At 46.5% G+C, this 18,052-nt stretch overlaps 1 protein-coding gene across 2 annotated transcripts in view; it reads left to right on the plus strand.

Annotated features, from left to right (window-relative positions):
- Positions 1-18,052, plus strand: part of DGKG (diacylglycerol kinase gamma) — a 224,144-nt gene that overhangs the window by 93,081 nt on the left and 113,011 nt on the right. The window contains exons 8-16 of one of the 2 annotated variants that reach the window (XM_053565639.1): positions 1,065-1,139; positions 2,229-2,351; positions 6,808-6,925; positions 8,941-9,029; positions 12,246-12,362; positions 13,184-13,276; positions 14,018-14,077; positions 16,347-16,426; positions 17,556-17,630. In XM_053565639.1, coding sequence (XP_053421614.1) covers positions 1,065-1,139; positions 2,229-2,351; positions 6,808-6,925; positions 8,941-9,029; positions 12,246-12,362; positions 13,184-13,276; positions 14,018-14,077; positions 16,347-16,426; positions 17,556-17,630 — 830 coding nt within the window. The remainder of the gene's footprint in view (positions 1-1,064; positions 1,140-2,228; positions 2,352-6,807; positions 6,926-8,940; positions 9,030-12,245; positions 12,363-13,183; positions 13,277-14,017; positions 14,078-16,346; positions 16,427-17,555; positions 17,631-18,052) is intronic. The other variant, XM_053565638.1, reaches the window with a different exon arrangement.

Below are 18,052 nucleotides of genomic sequence, written 5' to 3' on the forward strand. Positions count from 1 at the left end.
TCAATGGGGCTCTCAGTACACTGACTCTTTAGCATCCAACAAGTCTGTGAGTTTTTATTTTTAATGTAATCATTCTCATATTTTTTTTTTCTTTTTTTTTTGTGGTTTTTGGCCAGGGCTGGGTTTGAACCCACCACCTCCGGCATATGGGACCAGCGCCCTACTCCTTGAGCCACAGGCGCCGCCTTCATTCTCATATTTTTGAGCATTTAATTTGCTTTTACATTGCCTGATTATAAATAATGCTGTGGGGAACATCTTCATTATACAACCCTTCCTATATATTGTATTATTTCTCTTTTTTAATTTCAGATCTATATGAGGGTACAAATGTTTAGGTTACATTGTTTTTATTTCTAAGGTAAAGTTCAAGCTGTAGGTGAGCCTTCACCCAGAGGTGTGCTAAACACCTTCACATTGTGCACCTTAGGTGAGAACCCACCAATCACCTGGCCATGGTACTAAAAAGCTCACTGATCAGGCAAATGCATCCTTCATGAATCTCCTGTTCATGGACAGCTGGGCTCAGGGCTAGACCATGGATCAAAGGAAACAGAGCACATGCCAGAAGGAATCTAACTCACTGTGCCTGAGCTAGGGCTAATACCCTCCATCCAAGGGAAACGGACCCCTAAGGGGGTATAAGGATCCCAAGTTGCTAACACTGTGGAGAAGGGGAGTGACAGGAAGGGGAGAAGAGACTTCTTGGTTTGTAAGTTTGTAGAACTATAATCGCAAAGGATAAAAGAGGAGGGCTTCCCACAGTTTCCAAGTTGATGTACAGAATATGGGAAGGAAAGTGTGTCCAGGGGGATCCAGAAGGTCAGTGTTCAGCAGATTTTCTGCATCCCTCTGACTTAGCCATCCTCATGCTTGTGTCCACTGAGCTTTGTGGTCAAGGCAAAAACACCCAGTGAGCTCTCCTGAAATGCCAAAGTATTGCACGAGCTTCTTTTCATGCTCTGCCCTGCCCATCCTCCCCCTGGGTTTGAGTTGGAGTTTTGCTCTTGATGATACATCTTGTGTTGTCTCTCCTTGACATTCTCTCCCCTGATACCTTCTAGGAGATGGATCTCATTGTCAACCAAATGCTGCATGTCGCCCAGTACCTGGAGTGGGATCCCACAGAACTCAGGCCTGTGAGTGTCCATAAGGTTGGGGCAACTGAGGGGTTAGCTTCTCAGACACGGATGGGTCACACTCAGGGTGTAGATGCGAATGCTCACCATGCAGGGGGTCCCAGCGTCATCTTCTCACAGGCAGCTTCTCTGGGGTCCCCTCCCACTTCTCTGCTAGGGAAAATGTAGGCAGCAGGGACAATGGAGAAAAATAATCCTCCTAAACTTTTCACCAGAATGCACATATCAAAGAATTTAGACCTAGGGAGAATTTGAGAGCTTTTTCTAAATCACCAGATAATAATAATAATTACATTGGGGGGCTTCTATATTCAGGTATTATATATTAGATAATTTATATGTATTATTTTTATTTCAGGTTAATGTGAGGGGCCAAACAACCAAATCACAATATTTGCTTTTGTTAGGTAGAGTCCCCTTGTAGCTATGTCCTACACCCGGAGGTGTACCACACACTCCTACATTGTGCCCATTCGCTGGGAGCACCCCAAACCCCCTTTCCCCTTCACTTGTTTCCCTCCTCCCCAACTTGAATTGAAATGACTTTTTCCTCCTCTGTGGGTGTGAATTAGATCATCTACTAGCTTCATATTAGTATTAAGTACATTGGGTATTTATGTGATAGTTTACTGAGAAGAATGTGTTTTAACTCCATCCAGGTTAACATAAAAGATGTGAAGTCACCATCTTTTTATAGCTGAATAGTATTCCATGGTCCACATATACCACAGAGGGTTAACCCATTCCTGAGCTGATGGGCATTTAGGTTGTTTCTAGACAATGCATATTCATTTTATCTAATCCTCACAACAGTACTGCAAATATAACCTAACCATATCATACCCATTTTTACTGATGAGCAAACCAGAACCCAGAGAGTTAGGATGACCAGCCCAAGGCCCAAGGCAGAGCTGGACTTAGAAGCATGGCCTCCACATTCACATCTGCTCCCTCCCTGCTCTTAACAAGACAGGAAAAGGGGCAAAACACAAACTGAATAATACAAGACAGAAGAGAAAGCAGAGAGTGAAAGGGAAGTAGAAGAGTCGACATTGAAAACGGACAATTGTTGTTCTTTGGACCCCACAGATATTGAAAGAGATGTTGCACACGATGGACTATGACCGGGATGGATTTGTGTCCCTACAGGAATGGGTCCATGGAGGGATGACCACCATCCCATTGCTGGTCCTCCTGGGCATGGATGACTCTGTAAGTCAAAGCTGGAGTTCAGAGATTCTTGCCATTCAGAAACAGTGGCTCCCTGGTAATATCTATATGTCTCCCTGGCCTCTGCCCAGACTTCCCAATGGACACACCTGCATTCTAGGCCAGCCCAGAAGTCCTCTCAATTCTCATCCCTCTTTGTAACTACTAGTGTTTAAAATATATTCATTCATTCAACAGACATTTAGACATTTACTAAATTATTAATAAATAAAAAATACAGTTCTGCCTGCTGTGAGAGAACAGATACACTATTTGCCTGCAAGAAACTTACACTCAACCAGGCAAAGGGCAGAAAAAAAAAAACTTCAAAGAAGAACTCCATGTTTTCAACAAATTAAGTTTAAAAATCCTGAGAGAACTGGGAAAGGAGAGAAAAAAGGAAGAGAAGGAAGAAATGAGGGAGAGAAGGGAGGAAGAAAAAAATACTGATCTGTTGGGGGGATCTTACATGAATGATTATTTAAAAATCAAAACAACTAGATGAAGTAAGTATTTTTATCCCAGCTTATACAGATGAAAAACTGAAGTTCTGAGCCTAAGGAGCAAAAGGAGGCAGCAGGATCTGTTCCTGACTCCAAGATGCTTCACCTTCTAACCTCCCTACACCTGACAGTGGGAGTTAGCCCAGTGGGAAGGAACCTTGGAGGGTGTTAGACTTATCGCTGAAGAACATTTGAGATTTTGATATTCCATTCTTGAGAATAAAGATCAGGTTTTGGAAAGACCTAGAAGAAATTTTGATCTAGCTTTCAAGGATGGATATGACTTGGCTGGCAGAACGTGATAGTAGAGAAATTTTGTGGCTGGGAGAACAGCTTGATCAAAAACTGAAATGAAAGAAAGTTCAGGGAATGTTGGGGAAATCTCCCAGTTTGATCAGAGTAGGGATACGTGTAAACGCTAGATGTGAAATCAGTGGGTACGTGTGCCTGTGTCTGAGCCACTCAGTTACTGCATTTTCTGCTTATTTACATGTGAACCAACTTCCATACACAAGCTAAGAAAGACTAGACTGGCAGAAGCATAAATGGTGGCATTAAGCATTTACCCAGATAGTCACACAGGTTCCCTGACAACTCTGAGATTACAGAAGTGTCATGGAGAGGGGCAGAGCAGGAAGTGCAGCTGGGCCAGTCTCTCGCCTGTTGCCTGTGACATTTGCATCTGGCAGTTCTGCAATTCAGGACTAAAGCTAAGCCTTTATTTCCAAAACCCAAGAACTAAGAATTCTGCAATCATGTCACAAAATGTCCAGTTCTTCCCAAGTACTAAGTGGAAATCAGGGAACCGGAATCTGTACAACTCCCATCTTATTCCTTAGAACCCAGAAAGTCAGAACTGGAAAAACTTTGTGATCACAAAGACCTTTGTGATCCCTGGCGTGACTCTATCCCCTTCATGTCACAAACTGAGGGCCCAGAGGGGTAAAGGAAATTGTACAAGGACGAACACCAAATTAGTACCAGAGGCCACCACATATTCAGTAACATCACCTCCTCACTCAATAATTCCCTGCTAAGAAGCTCCACGTCTAGTCCCTCAACATTCTCTCCAGTGTCTTCCACAGATGCAAAATCAGCCTGGTAGAAAACTGCAATTTACATCAGGAAAGTGGCAAACGAAAAGGAAATGCAAATTTAGTTTTTATTAATCAAAGGGTTTATGCATTTATTTTTAAATATGTACTAAATACGTTTTTAACATTTACCATTGGGGTTTTGGAGAAAGCCCCCATCAATCTCTTAAAAGTTCTACTGTTTCTTTGGTTTTTCCAAAATTCACTTACAACCACTGAAAAGTCTGGGGAATCTCTGAATAGGATGTATGCAGAACTATCTGTCCCTTGGTGAAATTGTAGCAGCAGTTGAAAACCTGGCCTGGGTAATGAAAGTTACACCCACGTTCTGCAGCCTCCATTGTGCAGAAAGGAAAGAGCCACATGATGGTGCTATAACCCAAGCAGAAATGTCACTTTATTCTGTCATGGTCTATTTACTTCTTATTTTGAGTTTATAATAAAAATAGTACCTGAGAAAGGGGTGGTTCACTAATTGACTTAGCTTGTATTTTCAGATAAAAGGATAGTCCTCTGGGCTATGGTGAAGAAGCTGTGTCTCTTTAAGAGGGCTGTAATTTCTCATCTGTCCATATAGGAAGACTTGGGCCTGGGATGGAAGGAGCATGAGGTCTGGGGCCAGCAAGAGCCCCCAATCTGACTTAGTTGTTCATTATCTGTGAGCTCTTGGGCTAGTTATATAAATTCTCTGAATCTCTGTTTCTCATTCTAAAATAGGAATACATCCACATCCTTACATGTAAATAAATACTCTAGTTATTTTTGTGGCCCCACATCTGGTACAGAGTAAGAACTTAATACATTTTAATTGATAATGTGTTAGGCACTGAATTCAGGGGCTTCCCTTACACGATCTCATTTCATTCTTATGAAAATCCCTTGAGGTAGATGTTTGTCAGATGAATGAATCAATCAGTCTTTTGATGAAGCATTATTAATTTGTGAAGCTATTTACCAAAGTGGAATTTATGTACTAAACCCTCAGATAAAAGGGTTTTAGTTTTATAAAAGTCACGTCTTGGAAGAAGCAGGGTTTTGAGATAATGCAAAGAAAAGAGCTTAACCTGACCTAGAGGAAGAGACCAGCATTTGGAAAAGAATGCGGGCTCTTCTGGAGATCACAGCTGGACCTGGGTGCGAGACCAGGGCTGACCGCAGTGACCAGGCCAAAGGCAGAGGTGCCTCCGAAGTAGGAACTGAATTTGAGTCAGGCACACTGGACTTTATGTCCTTGACCAAGTCCGTGTCCCCTCATCACCTTGCAATGGTAGTTTTACTGCTCAAAACCAGGAAGGAGCCTGTGGGAAAGGGCCAAGTATAGCAAAGTCCAGGAGAAACATCTCTGAGGCCACAGCCTCCAGTCAGGCAGTACTGCCCTACGGGGACATGGGGGATGTGGCGTTCCAGGGGAGATGTGCGAATGTGTGTGAGGCTTGGCGTCCCTGTTGAGTGAGAACTTCACTTCAGAGCTAGATCAGGAGGAAACGGTGTGACCCTGTCTCTGTCACTGTCTTTTTATATTTTATCTGTGCACAGACAGTTGGTAGGAGTACATTGTTTTTACAGAACTGTCTCTTGTTGATATGACACTAGCACATATTCATTGTAGAAAAATTAGAACATACAGAAGAAAGGAGAAATTATAGAATAAAATAAATCCACAATGCTGCCAGCCATAGCTAACCTCTTTAACAAGTAGTAAAATGTCTTCCCAACAAAGATCTTGTTATATAAAACTGAGATCTGAACATATTGTCAAATTTGCACAATGCTTTTTTCACTTAGCATTCTATCAGGAGCAATTCCCATGCCATTAGATTATTCTCATAAATATGGTTTTGATTGCCACCTAATATGAAGTCATATGGATGTACCACAATAAACCTTTTGGTAATTTCGAGACCTTTAGGATATTTCAAGGATATTTCTTTTTTTTCGAGACCTTTAGGATATTTCTTTTTTTTTTTTTTTTTTGGTAGATACAGTCTCACTTTATTGCCCTGGCATCATAGCTCACAGCAACCTCCAACTCTGGGCTTAGGTGATTCTCTTACCTCAGCCTCCCGAGTAGGTGGGACTACAGGAGCCCCCCCCACAAGGCCCGGCTATCTTTTTGTTGCAGTTTGGCCAGGACTGGGTTTGAACCCACCACCCTCGGTATATGGGGCTGGTGCCCTACCCACTGAAAAACAGGTACCACCCCTGTTTTTCCTTATTTTAAATAATGCTGGGTTGAGTGTCTAACAGAACACAAAAATGCTCATCTATCTTTTAAAAATTATTTCGTTAGGATTTCTTTAGGAGTCCAAGAAGAGAAATTTGTAAGTCAAAGGTTGTAAACATTTAAAAGGATCTTTTTTTTTTGTAGAGACAGAGTCTCACTTTATGGCCCTCGGTAGAGTGCCCTGGCCTCACACAGCTCACAGCAACCTCCAACTCCTGGGCTTAGGCGATTCTCTTGCCTCAGCCTCCCGAGTAGCTGGGACTACAGGCGCCCGCCACAACGCCCGGCTTAAAAGGATCTTAAGTTGAAAAGATGCTGTAGATTGATAAGGGAAGAGGGAGAGAAAGGACTGTTGTTCCATTTACACCTTTGCCAGGCATGTAACAGAGGTTATTTTACCTTACACGTACATACCCCCACAGAGTGTTCCTTGCTTTTAATATTTGATAATTTTTAAAAACACACACAAAGAAGTTTATTTTGATTTGTATATAAAACAGGAAAAAAATAAGAGTTACTTGTCTTCCAAATATGAGAAGCAGGTCATATTTAGAAAAGGGAAGGACGTGTGAAAGGCAGCCTGGCCTTCCCTGGTGAGGGGCTGCCAGCTCAGGGTCTCATCCCCCCTATGCCTGCAGGGCTCCAAGGGGGATGGGAGGCACGTCTGGACCATGAAGCATTTCAAGAAACCGACCTACTGCAGCTTCTGCCACATCATGCTGATGGGCGTCCGGAAGCAAGGCCTGTGCTGCACTTGTGAGTAACTGCCCTGAGAACCCCTTTCCCCCAGGCGCTATCTTGTTCTGCATTGGTTAAGCCAGTCCAGGGAGGTTCTAAGCCAAGGATTCTCAACCTGTGGGTCACCACCCCTTTGGGAGTCTAACGACCCGTTCACAAGGGTCACCTAAATACATCCCGCATATCAGATATTATATTACGATTCGTAACAGTAGCAAAACTACAGTTATGAAGAAGCAACGAAAATAATTTTATGGTTGGGGTCACCACAACATGAGGAACTGTATTAAAGGGTTGCGGCATTAGGAAGGTTGAGAACCGCTGTTCTAGGCATTTCTGCTTCCTAGCCTGAGAGGCATCCATGTAGTTCCAACAGCAGGGAATAAAGGCCTCTATGTCCTGTTTTTACTTTAACCAAGTCAAATGGAGTCCTGTCATGGACCATTGACCCCTTAGACAAAACTCTTAAAATTCACACATCATTAAAAACATATCTTATGCTAATTTTAGTTGTTTTTTTGAGTCAATGTGTACTCCAGGTGTGTTCAGAGGAACATGATTTTGTTTTGGGGGGTAGATTTTTGTTTTTTGATTTTTGTTGTTGTTGTTGAGACAGAGTCTCAAGCTGTCACTCTGGGTGGAGTGCTGTGGCATCACAGTTCACAGGAACCTCCAACTCTTGGGCTCAAGCAATCTTCCTGCCTCAGTTTTCTTTCTTTCTTTCTTTTTCTTTTCTATTTTTAGTAGAGATGGGGTCTCACTCTTTTGCTCAGGCTGGTTTTAAACTCATGAGCTCAAGCTATCCACCCGCCTTGGCCTCCCAGAATGCTAGGATTACAGGCGTGAGCCACTGTGCCCAGCCAGCTTTTTTTAAATTAATGAACATGATTTATATTCTGTAATGCAATGAGAATTTAAACTATACATTTGTTTCACTTTATAATGCATTTAGTAAAGTCAGAGGGGAAAGGAGAAAAAAACCAAGTGATAAGAGAAAAAGGAGAAAGGGAAACAGGAAAGGAGAACAGAAGAAAGAAACACAGGGGAAGGAGGGAGAGGGGTGATATAGGAAAGAAGGGGACACTGAGATCAGGAGGGGAGGGGAGGGGCTGGGACGAGAAGGCTTTGCAGGGGCTCAAACACAGGAGCACAAAGAGCCTGCCAATTACCTGGTGATGCCAAGGGCAAGCGCTCAGCCTGAACCCACTGGCGGCTGGTAGCTGCTGCTCAGGGAGGCCCCTCGGCTGTGGTCCAGGTCAAGAGATTCACCTGACATGCCCTGAGTGAAAGGCAGCGAGCAACTCAGCCACTTTGGCAGAGCCGGGCCTTTGCCCTCCAGAGCAAGCACCAGCAGGCTAAGGAAGGGCCCCACCAGTCTCTCCGGCACCTGTTCAAATCCAGCTCCCACCCACATCTCACAAACCCGGTCTCATTCCTATTAAGTTGTAGGCTCTGAGCCACTCCTCTTTGTGTGATAGTAGTAACAACAGTCACCACCATAATTTGTGGAGTATCTACTTTGACCCAGACACGTGGTGGTTTATATAAACTATCTCATTTAATGCTGCAAAATCCCTGCAGAGAGAGAGAGAGAGGCCATTTTATTCCCATTTTACGGAAAACCCTGAATTTCAGAGAGATGAAGCAATTTAGATTAGTGTGGATTGTCACAGTGGCAGACCAGAGAGCAGGCCTGTTCCTGCCTAACCTCAAAGTCCCCCCGGCCTTCCCGTCCACTCGCCAGCATCCCTTGTGGCAGAGCCTTTCTGGGGATGTGTCCTGCTGTGTCCACTGCCCACGGAGAAAGGTGGTGAGAGGTGAGAAGCAAGACTGGAAATGCCCAGCATCTCTCTCCTCAAGGAATAACGAGGACTGTTAGAATTCCCACGAGGCGAGGGCTGGCTGCATCTACCTCCCCTGCCCCTCACTGCCATCCAGAGGGAGGTACAGGCCTTGGCTGGGGTGGAGATGTGGCCGGACGTCTCCTAGGTGGTCACTCACAAGCACCTTCCTTATTCTTTTTCTCTTTTCAGACTGTAAATACACTGTCCATGAACGCTGTGTATCCAAAAACATTCCAGGATGTGTCAAAACGTACTCAAAAGCCAAAAGGAGCGGCGAGGTTGGTGACCACTATTGCCTTGTTCTGCTGCATGCTGCATCGGGCAACAAGCTCATCACTACAGGCTCCTTGGCAGGAAGGGGCTATGGGAGCCTTATCCAGGCCCTTCCCTGCCTGGAGGACCACCCTTAAACCATCCTGTCCATCCGTCAGTCCATTCAGCATGACCCTGGTACCTACCACCGAGCTAGGGAGCACGCAGGTTATAAGGGGTGGTCCCCAGGCTGCTCAAGAGCTGTGCTGTCCAGGGGAGAGACTGGCAAGCGAGCAAAGTGCAAAGCAGTGAGGTGCTACGGCAAGGGCTATGTGGAGCACACAGTGGGGCACAAAAGAGAAGCCAGGGAAAGTTTCTCAAAGGAGGTGGCATTTGAGTCGCATCTTGGACACAAATCAGGAGGGCTTCCTGAGACATGGGGGACAAGGCACCCCAGGTAGAAAAAGCCCCATGTGTGAAGGCCCGGAGATGTGGCTCTCTGGGATCCATCCTGAGTTTGGCAGGGCTGGGACAGAGGACGCTTAAAGGAAAGTGAGTGGCTGGAGATGTGCTCAGGACATGGGGGGACCTAGCCTGGAGAAAGGCTTGTGAGGCCAGCTGTGGAGTGGGACAGGCAGTTCCTATGCAATCAAGCACATGAAGCTGTGACTGAGTTTGCAAATCAGGTTAATCCCTCCAAATGTGACAGAGGAAAGAAATCAGAGGGGGAAGCCCTTCCAATAGTTGAGGCAAAAGGCAGCCTGCACCAGAACCCACCTGGGGTGGCGGCCACACACCTGCTTCACATGATCGGTGCTGAGTGTCCCCCAGGCCATGCCAGTCATTGGCCAAGGTAGAGAAAATGAGGGAGAGTTTGAGAGGCAATTTGGAGGAACCACCACCAGGACTTGGAGATGGGGTTGCAGAGGAAGAGAGGGGGAAAGGCAGGGAATGGCTCTCAGGTTTCTAACTTGGCCATCGGGTGGCACCATTCACCCAATCTGGAAATAAAAAATTCCATCGGGTGGCACCACTCTCCCAGACTGGAAATAAAAAATCAGCAGAGGAAGAGCACTTAGCCTTCCTGCGGAGAGAACGTTCCATTGAAGAACCTGAGTCAGGAGATGGTTAGCAAGTAGGAGGGGTGCCCAACTCTCGGACAACTGAGAGAAAGAGAGGTTCCTCCTCAGACTCGTCGGCATGCCCGTGGACTCAGCACGGCTTCTCATCTGCTCCTTCTACACCATCCCATACGCACCCAATTCCACGTCCACGCCGTTCACTGGGACACATGGTGCGCCTCCTGGGCTCAGGCCCCAAGCCTGCACTCTGGCCACCTGCCACACCAAGAACAGAGTGCAGCCACTGAGGGTCTGGCAGGGAACGTTCACCACCTTCTGAACCTGCAAGGACCATTATTCAGATCCCAGACCCTTCTGAACCTTCACCATTATTCAGATCCTAGAGAAAACTGAGAAGGCAAGGTGGTGTTGGGAAGATGACTCTGGACTTGGAGGGGAAGACCTGGCTATGTGTCCCTATCTGGCCACTTACCAGCACCAGAACCTAGGGCCAGTCAGTCAGCTTCTCCAAACCCTAATTTTTTTCCCCTGAAAAATGGGAATAATAATAATCTCAGAGAAAATTCAATGTGACCAGTTAGATGGTAAATTGATCAACAAACCAAGTTTGTTTGTTTCTTTAAATCCCCAGGAATGCAAGGCAGAGGTGAGGACCTACAGACCAAAGATGGCACATCTTCTGTAGCAATCATTTTACCAAACCCATTCTGGGGAGTGGGGTGTTAAGCAGCTTAATTGCTAAGTAATTTAAAACATTTATTCTCATTTAATAACAAACGTGAATCGTATTATGCAAATATTTCATGTGTTTTTTAACATTGTGCTTATAGCATGCAGGCTGTGCCCCACAACCCCCAGAGTCCATACTCCCTTCCTTCTGCAATTTGGAGTACCTGGGTGAATACTTCTTAGAAGTTCTGTAGAATTGTAGGAGAGACTTGAGAGCTGAGGCTCTCAGTTAGTGTTGTCATGGGTCAGGTACTATCACTTTAGCTGCTCTGACATGCAGAGACATTCCCAGCTGCCTTACAAGTTCTTAGCCTGCCTTGGTGGTGTTTCCTAGCCGGGGAGTAGATACAACCAGCTCTCCAGGGAACAGGTGTGACAGGTACCAATGGACCCTCACTAATTTCTTGGGACTTTTTATCTAATGTCCTTCTAAAGTGCTTCTCAGTCTTAGCTGCACATTATAATTACCCAGAGTACTTTTATACATGCATACTAATGATGGATCCCACAGCAGAGCTTCTAATTTATTTGGTCTGAGGTGCGGGATGGGCATCAAGACTTCTAGAAGCTTCCCAGATGGTTCTAATGGGAGTTAAGGCTGAGGAGGGGGAAGAGAGTTACCCAGCAATGGAAACTCTGAAGGGCCAGGACCATAACTGTCTCACTGCATTTCCCCCAACAACCCCAGAGGTGAACTCACTAGGCCAGTTTCTACAGATGAGGGACCTGGGACTCAGAAAGGTCCAAGAACTGGCCAAAGGTCCCCCGCTGCAAAGCACCTCCAGCCAGACTTTGTCTGCAGCCCGCCCAAGCTCTCCAGAGCTCCCCAGCACCGCACTGCCTTCCAGAAGAGGGCAGACATAAGGACGTCACTCTGCAAGGAGTCCTGCAGGACAGACCATCAGACCGCCAGACAAGCTGCTGCACAGACGCTGTTCGCAAGGCAAACAAACTCTTCAAAATGTGGGCAAAGTGGGTTTTTAGCCTGATAGTTTTTTTTTTTTTTGTAGAGACAGAGTCTCACCTTATGGCCCTCGGTAGAGTGCCGTGGCCTCACACAGCTCACAGCAACCTCCAACTCCTGGGCTTAAGTGATTCTCTTGCCTCAGCCTCCCGAGCAGCTGGGACTACAGGCGCCCGCCACAACGCCCAGCTATTTTTTGGTTGCAGTTTGGCCGGGGCCGGGCTTGAACCCACCACCCTCGGCATATGGGGCCGGCGCCTTACCGACTGAGCCACAGGCGCCGCCCCTAGCCTGATAGTTTTTAGTTAGGCAGGGAGGGACAATGCCGTGCCATTCAGCAAAGCAACCCAGCATCTAACAACAGTCCCCTAGAAAGGAGACAGCCCCTGTGGCTCGCCCCTCCACCAGCCCAGGGCCCGGGGTGTGGTTCTGCACCTTCCCTGGTACCCTTCGCTTCCCTTCTGCAGGTGATGCAGCACGCATGGGTGGAAGGGAACTCCTCTGTCAAGTGTGACCGGTGCCATAAAAGTATCAAGTGCTACCAGAGTGTCACCACACGGCACTGCGTGTGGTGCCGGATGACGGTGGGTTGGCGCCCAAGGCAACCGTGCTTCTTCTCAGGGTGGTGTTTTGCTTGCTCAAGCTGCAGCCCAAGAGCAGCAAACATCCCACCAGAGGACATGAGCAGAGCCAGGGGAGCCAGGCCAGGAGGGCCCCAGAGTCCCCATTAAATACCCTCATCCTAACAGCACTCCAGAGACGGAGTGCTCCCAGAAAACCATGAACTTTCTTCACCTGGGTATCAGCTGGGGACACTAACGAAGTGGAGAAGAATTAGACACCAGAAGTGTAAGAGGAAGAAGCTCCTGCCCTGAAGGCACATCCTGAAGGCAGCCCCCTTGCCTGGGCCAGCTATAGCCCATGCTGGAGTCCATGGCCCCTCTGGACACCAGGAGCACCAGCAGCAGCCACTGAGCTGCCTGACCTGCCCACCAAAGACAGCTCAGTGCCATCTCTTGTCCTCCTGACTAGAGATCAGCTGCAAAAAGGAGGTTTCTCCAAACCAGCCTGCAGAACTCTCAGCCTCCGATGAGTTTGTTCATGGAGGTCTCCCTCATGCCAGAGTCTCAGAGCCTGGATATCGAATATCCAGCAGAGACTCTGGAATCAATGTGAGGGTCCCACACTGAAGGGCCCAGGCCTGCTCATGACTGTTTTGCTCTCACAGCCATGTGGAACTCTGGGCACTGCTGACCACACACACACTGGCAATCCTGCCAAAGCCAGGGGTGCATCAGGATTTGGGGGAGGTGGGTGCTAGACAGCTTGTCTCACCAGCAAATCTCACACTTGGCATTTCTTTGATCACTTTCTCTCACTCTCGCCTTTTTTTTTTTCCCTCCAGTTTCACCGCAAATGTGAATTATCAACGTTGTGTGATGGTGGGGAACTCAGAGACCATATTTTGCTGCCCACCTCAATATGCCCCATTACCCGGGTAAGTATTCCTGCCCTGGCCAGGGCTCTGGCTTCTCTGCATTGACATTTTAGACATGGGTGTCATCCAAACATTCACATCCCTTGGAGGGCTTCCCTGACAACTCTTAGGGTTTGTGTTTTCAGTATATCAGTGCTGTGACTAAACTGGTTCCAATTGCAGGCCATCCCAAACTACCCGAAACAGCCCCATGCACATAGAGCACAGCTCAAGGAACCCCAGTCATGATCTAAACCAGTCTATGTCCCCATCTTCCTCATCCCTGTCAACCTTTCTCCTGTGCCCAAACATAAATCTCCCTCTGCCTGAAGAGTTTCCACCTGTGTGTCTCAGCCCTATGTGGAAGCAGAAATGAAAGCAGAAAGGTAAACTCCTTTTATCCCCCATCTGAAACTTTCTTACCACCTATGTTGAAGACTCCCCTTTTAAACAATCATCAAACACTTTTTAACTTTGCACTCTTCCCATCTAAAAAATATTGCCAAATCCTACTGATTCCTCAGTCTTATTCTTAAAAATATACAAGTTCCATGACCCAGCAATTCTCCCGTGTATCTATAAGAAACCCAAGTATTTATTCCATCGGAAGATGTGTACAAGAATGTTCATAGCAACTTTAATCTTGACAGCCAAAAACTGGAAACAAGCTAAATGACCATTAACAAGAGATTAGATAATCTGATCTCTTTATATGAGGCTTTTTCCCTTCCAAAGATGTTTGTCTCTCCTCTCTTCTCATAGGACAGGCAAAGTGGGAGGTCTGATGGCAGTGTATCAGCCAAGGGAGAGCTTGTAATGCAGGTAGGTACCTCAGTGAGCTCCGAGTCCCATGCTCGTTCTAAGTTGTACCAAGGCTCTGGTGGGGAGGACAGGGTTTGGGTTCTTAAGAAATGTATCTCAACATTTGCTTTGAGGACATTTTATTTCTGGTTTCTCAGTTACCTTTGACCCTCACATTGGCCCAAGTGGTGAGAAGGGAGATTGGCTGGTCCCATTACTAGTTTAATTGACTTGATTACGTTTTTAGGGACAAGTTACATTAAACTTGAATATGCAAACCTCTTAAATAATAACAAAAAGGGCTTGGCACCTGTAGCTCAGTGGCTAGGGCGCCAGCCACATGCACGGAGACTGGTGGGTTCAAACCAACCACAGGCCTGCCAAAACAACAATGACAACTACAACAACAAAAAAAAAATAATAATAATAATAACAACAAAAAGGTAGCCTAAAAGTAGACAATAGATTTTCCAAGATTGCCAAGCTGTCTTCAGAACATGATCTGCCAAAATAAAGCTAATCAATCAGATCCAAAGCTCTTCTTAAACATTTAGTGTATATTTACAAACTCATTTTTACAAGGGTTCACCAATGTACATCTTTTTTGTGTGTGCCTTCCAAAGGATTGCAAGGAATGCAGGAAAGGCAGCCTAGTGAGATACAAAATGTACTAGAAAAGGAGCTAGAAAAAAGGAACTCTTCATCTGCCTCTGAGCCTTAAAGTTCCCTTGTTCAAAAGGGGGCCATTGCAATTCTTCCCACCTCCCAGAGGTGTTGGAAGATGAAATGAGAACATCCAGATTAGTATGTTTTAAAAAGTAAAACATAAGACATAACAACTTAATTATGTCTTAAGCTTAATTTTTCTTAAGCTCTAGAGCAGCATTGTTCAACCTTTTTCTATCTCATGGCACACTTGAGCCCATAGTTAAACTTCCCTGGCATACTTAAATTATGTTGATCAAAAAAAAAAAAGGGTTAAAAAAAACAATATACTTACTATGCTCTGAAATTCTTTTGAAAATAATTGAATTAATGATCTTTAACATGTTCGTGGCACATTTAAGATCGCCACAGCACTCTAGCCGGTGCAACGGAGTGAGACTCTGTCTCAAAACAAAACAAACAAAAAACAAATACAAATTAACAAGAAAAGAAACTCCAAAAGGTAATACACGCATTGAGTGCAGTAATTTCAGTTGCAATGATCACAGGAAACTTCATAGGGGAGGGGGCTCTTGAATTGACACTTGAAGAGAAGACTTTTTAAAAGAGGTTATAGGAAGGAAGTGGGCATCTCAGGTCATGGAGCAGGAGAAGAAACCAGCATGAGCAGATACCTGGTGGGAATTCAGGAGACACTCTCACTTGAGGAGCAGGAGCCGGCTGGACCTGCAGCTGAGGGTTAGGGGAATCAGATGGTAGCAGTCAAATGGGGCTGGACTGACAGGCCTTGGATGCCACTTCAGGCACTCTGGATTTTATCCTCTGGGCAATGAGGTGCCATTAAAGACTTTTAAGCAGGAGTAGCATGACTGACATCCTGGGAAGGAACTGTAGAGAGCCACAGGTAGGACTTACCTGAGCTAGGAACGGACCCAGTGCAACTATGGCAGCTGCCACAGATAAAGGGGCATCCCAGGGAAAGACCCAGCAGGACAGGATCTTCCCTGGATGACTGGATGAAGAAGAAAACTTTTAATGGAAATGACAAGCCAGAAGAGAGGATGAGTGTTTTGGAGAGAGAAGATGGCTCAGGTTTGAGGCATGGTGAGTCTTCCAGTTGAAGATGCCTGCTGGGCAGTGAGAAATGTGGGACCAGGGCTCAGCAGGAAAATAGGGGCTGGAAACGTGCATTTGGAAGGTGCCAGGGTGGAAATGATGGTTCACTCTATGACTCTTATTTTATCCATGTGTATGATCAGATGGCCACACTTTCGAAGGTGTATTCAGTTGTGTCTCTCACAAAATGTAGTCTTCTGCTGTGGGCACAATGCAACACCAATGTTGAGTGATTTGAAGCTGCAATACCATGGTCCCACCTCTGATGCCAACCTCCAACACTCACTGCCATTGCCACTACTTAAGTGCCACTTAAGCTAGAGACACTTGGCTCCTTAGTCCCTCACAGTCTCAGCTAGTGGTCAGAGACCTACCAGCCAGACTACCTCTCCTCCCTGCCTGGAACTGCTGCTCTGTCGCCTCTCCAAAGCTGTCTTGGCACCAACTTCCATGTCATTCCTCCTTTCAGATGAAACCGAGCTAATATTTTTTTCTTTTACCTTTTAAGTATAAGATCATCCCCACCCCGGGTACCCACCCGCTGCTGGTCTTGGTGAACCCCAAGAGTGGAGGGAGACAAGGAGAAAGGTATGTTCTCTTCTCTTTCAAAGTGGAGAGGCCAGGGCAGCCGGGCTCGGGCCCTCCTCCCCTCAGCTACAACAGGGTGGGCTGTAGGGATAGACAGACTCAAACTCCAGCACTGCCACCTGCCACTTTCTGACCTGGCCCAAGTGTCTTCATGTCCCTGGGCTTCCATTTCCTCCTCTGTAAATTCGGGGTAGTAATAATTCCTCCCCTCACAGGGTTATTTTAAGGATGAGAACAGACACGGGCCTGCCACTTGAGCCATTAAAACTCCCAGGGTCAAACCAAGCTCAGAGATGCCCACTCCCTCCTGGCCTCCCAAGTCTTTTCTTCATTTAAGAGATGTGGTGGAGCCCACTCATTAGGGCCTCCTGGCCACCTGCACCCCTGAGAAGGCAGGGCACCCGCCTCATCAGTTTGCTGGTAGCTGGAGACTCTACACAGAGTGGGAGGAGAGTGGAAGGCGGGGTATGGCAGCTGCTGCCGCAGGACTATTTAGTGATCTGGTGATCTAGCGATCACTCCAGTGACCTGGAATCCATCTTAAAAAATATTAACTGGTGGGATTAAAGCAAGAACTATGAGATGAGAACCCCATCCCAATCTAAGGGGCAGGACATCCCCCTCGAACTGTCCTTAATTACTCTCAAGCTGGAGCCTGGAAACTAAGCCTGAAGGTGGCCACTGCCTCTCAGGCCTCCCTGCCCCAACTCCAGCTTCTGTGTTTCCTCCTCATCCCAAGACTGCTGGGGCAGCCTCTCCCCAGGGGGCACTTTGATGCCTTTATACAGCCCATGAGGGATGGCATTATACTGCCCAGACCATACAGAAGGTCTGGGAAGGTTCTGTGCAGGAAAAATCTTCAGAAGGGAAGTTCTGTCCTCTGGATTTCTCTGCCCTGCCCTCTCTGTAAGGGGTGATGCTCCTGGGTTAGGTGGTAGAGCCTTGAATGGTGGGGCAGCCTTGAACCAGGGGTGACAACATGGGTGATGCCTGGGACATCAGGGTCTTCGCACAGCATTCTTCTCTCTCGAGTTTAAATGGACCCTGCAGAAGTGTTTGCCTTAACGTGACTTCTCAAGATGACATTATCCTTCTCTGTCTCTCTCTTTTTTTTTTCTTTTTCCCGTAGAATTCTTCGGAAATTCCACTACCTGCTCAACCCCAAACAAGTTTTTAGCCTAGACAACGGGGGGCCCACTCCAGGGTATGGAGATGCCAGTCTTTACCCTTACTCCCGCACCCTCTGATCCCCGATGAAGATGCCTTCTTTCGTCTTCTTTCTCATCTTCCATCTCTTGACTTGTCCTTCCTGCCCCTCGCCCCTTTCTCTTCTTTGTCTCACATCCTATTCTTCGTCCTCCTGGAGATACCCAGGATGCCCGTTATGGCCCTCTGTACCGACTCCCAGGAAAAGTTGTTGATTGTGTATGAGGGGAAACCCGCACAGACCATTCATTTCGTTGACAGGAAGAGAGGGCTGGTAAATTATTTTAACTTATTTGCAAGGCTGTGTTAGCTCGTCTCTTCCTACTGAATCATCAGGAAGGAGAAAGAGTTTTCTTACCACTGTCAGTCAGCAGTTTGGAATCTACACAGTGACTCATGTGTTCTGCTGTGGGGACATGT

The sequence above is a fragment of the Nycticebus coucang genome, chromosome 16 (genome assembly GCF_027406575.1).
Source record: "Nycticebus coucang isolate mNycCou1 chromosome 16, mNycCou1.pri, whole genome shotgun sequence".
Classification (NCBI taxonomy): domain Eukaryota; kingdom Metazoa; phylum Chordata; class Mammalia; order Primates; family Lorisidae; genus Nycticebus; species Nycticebus coucang.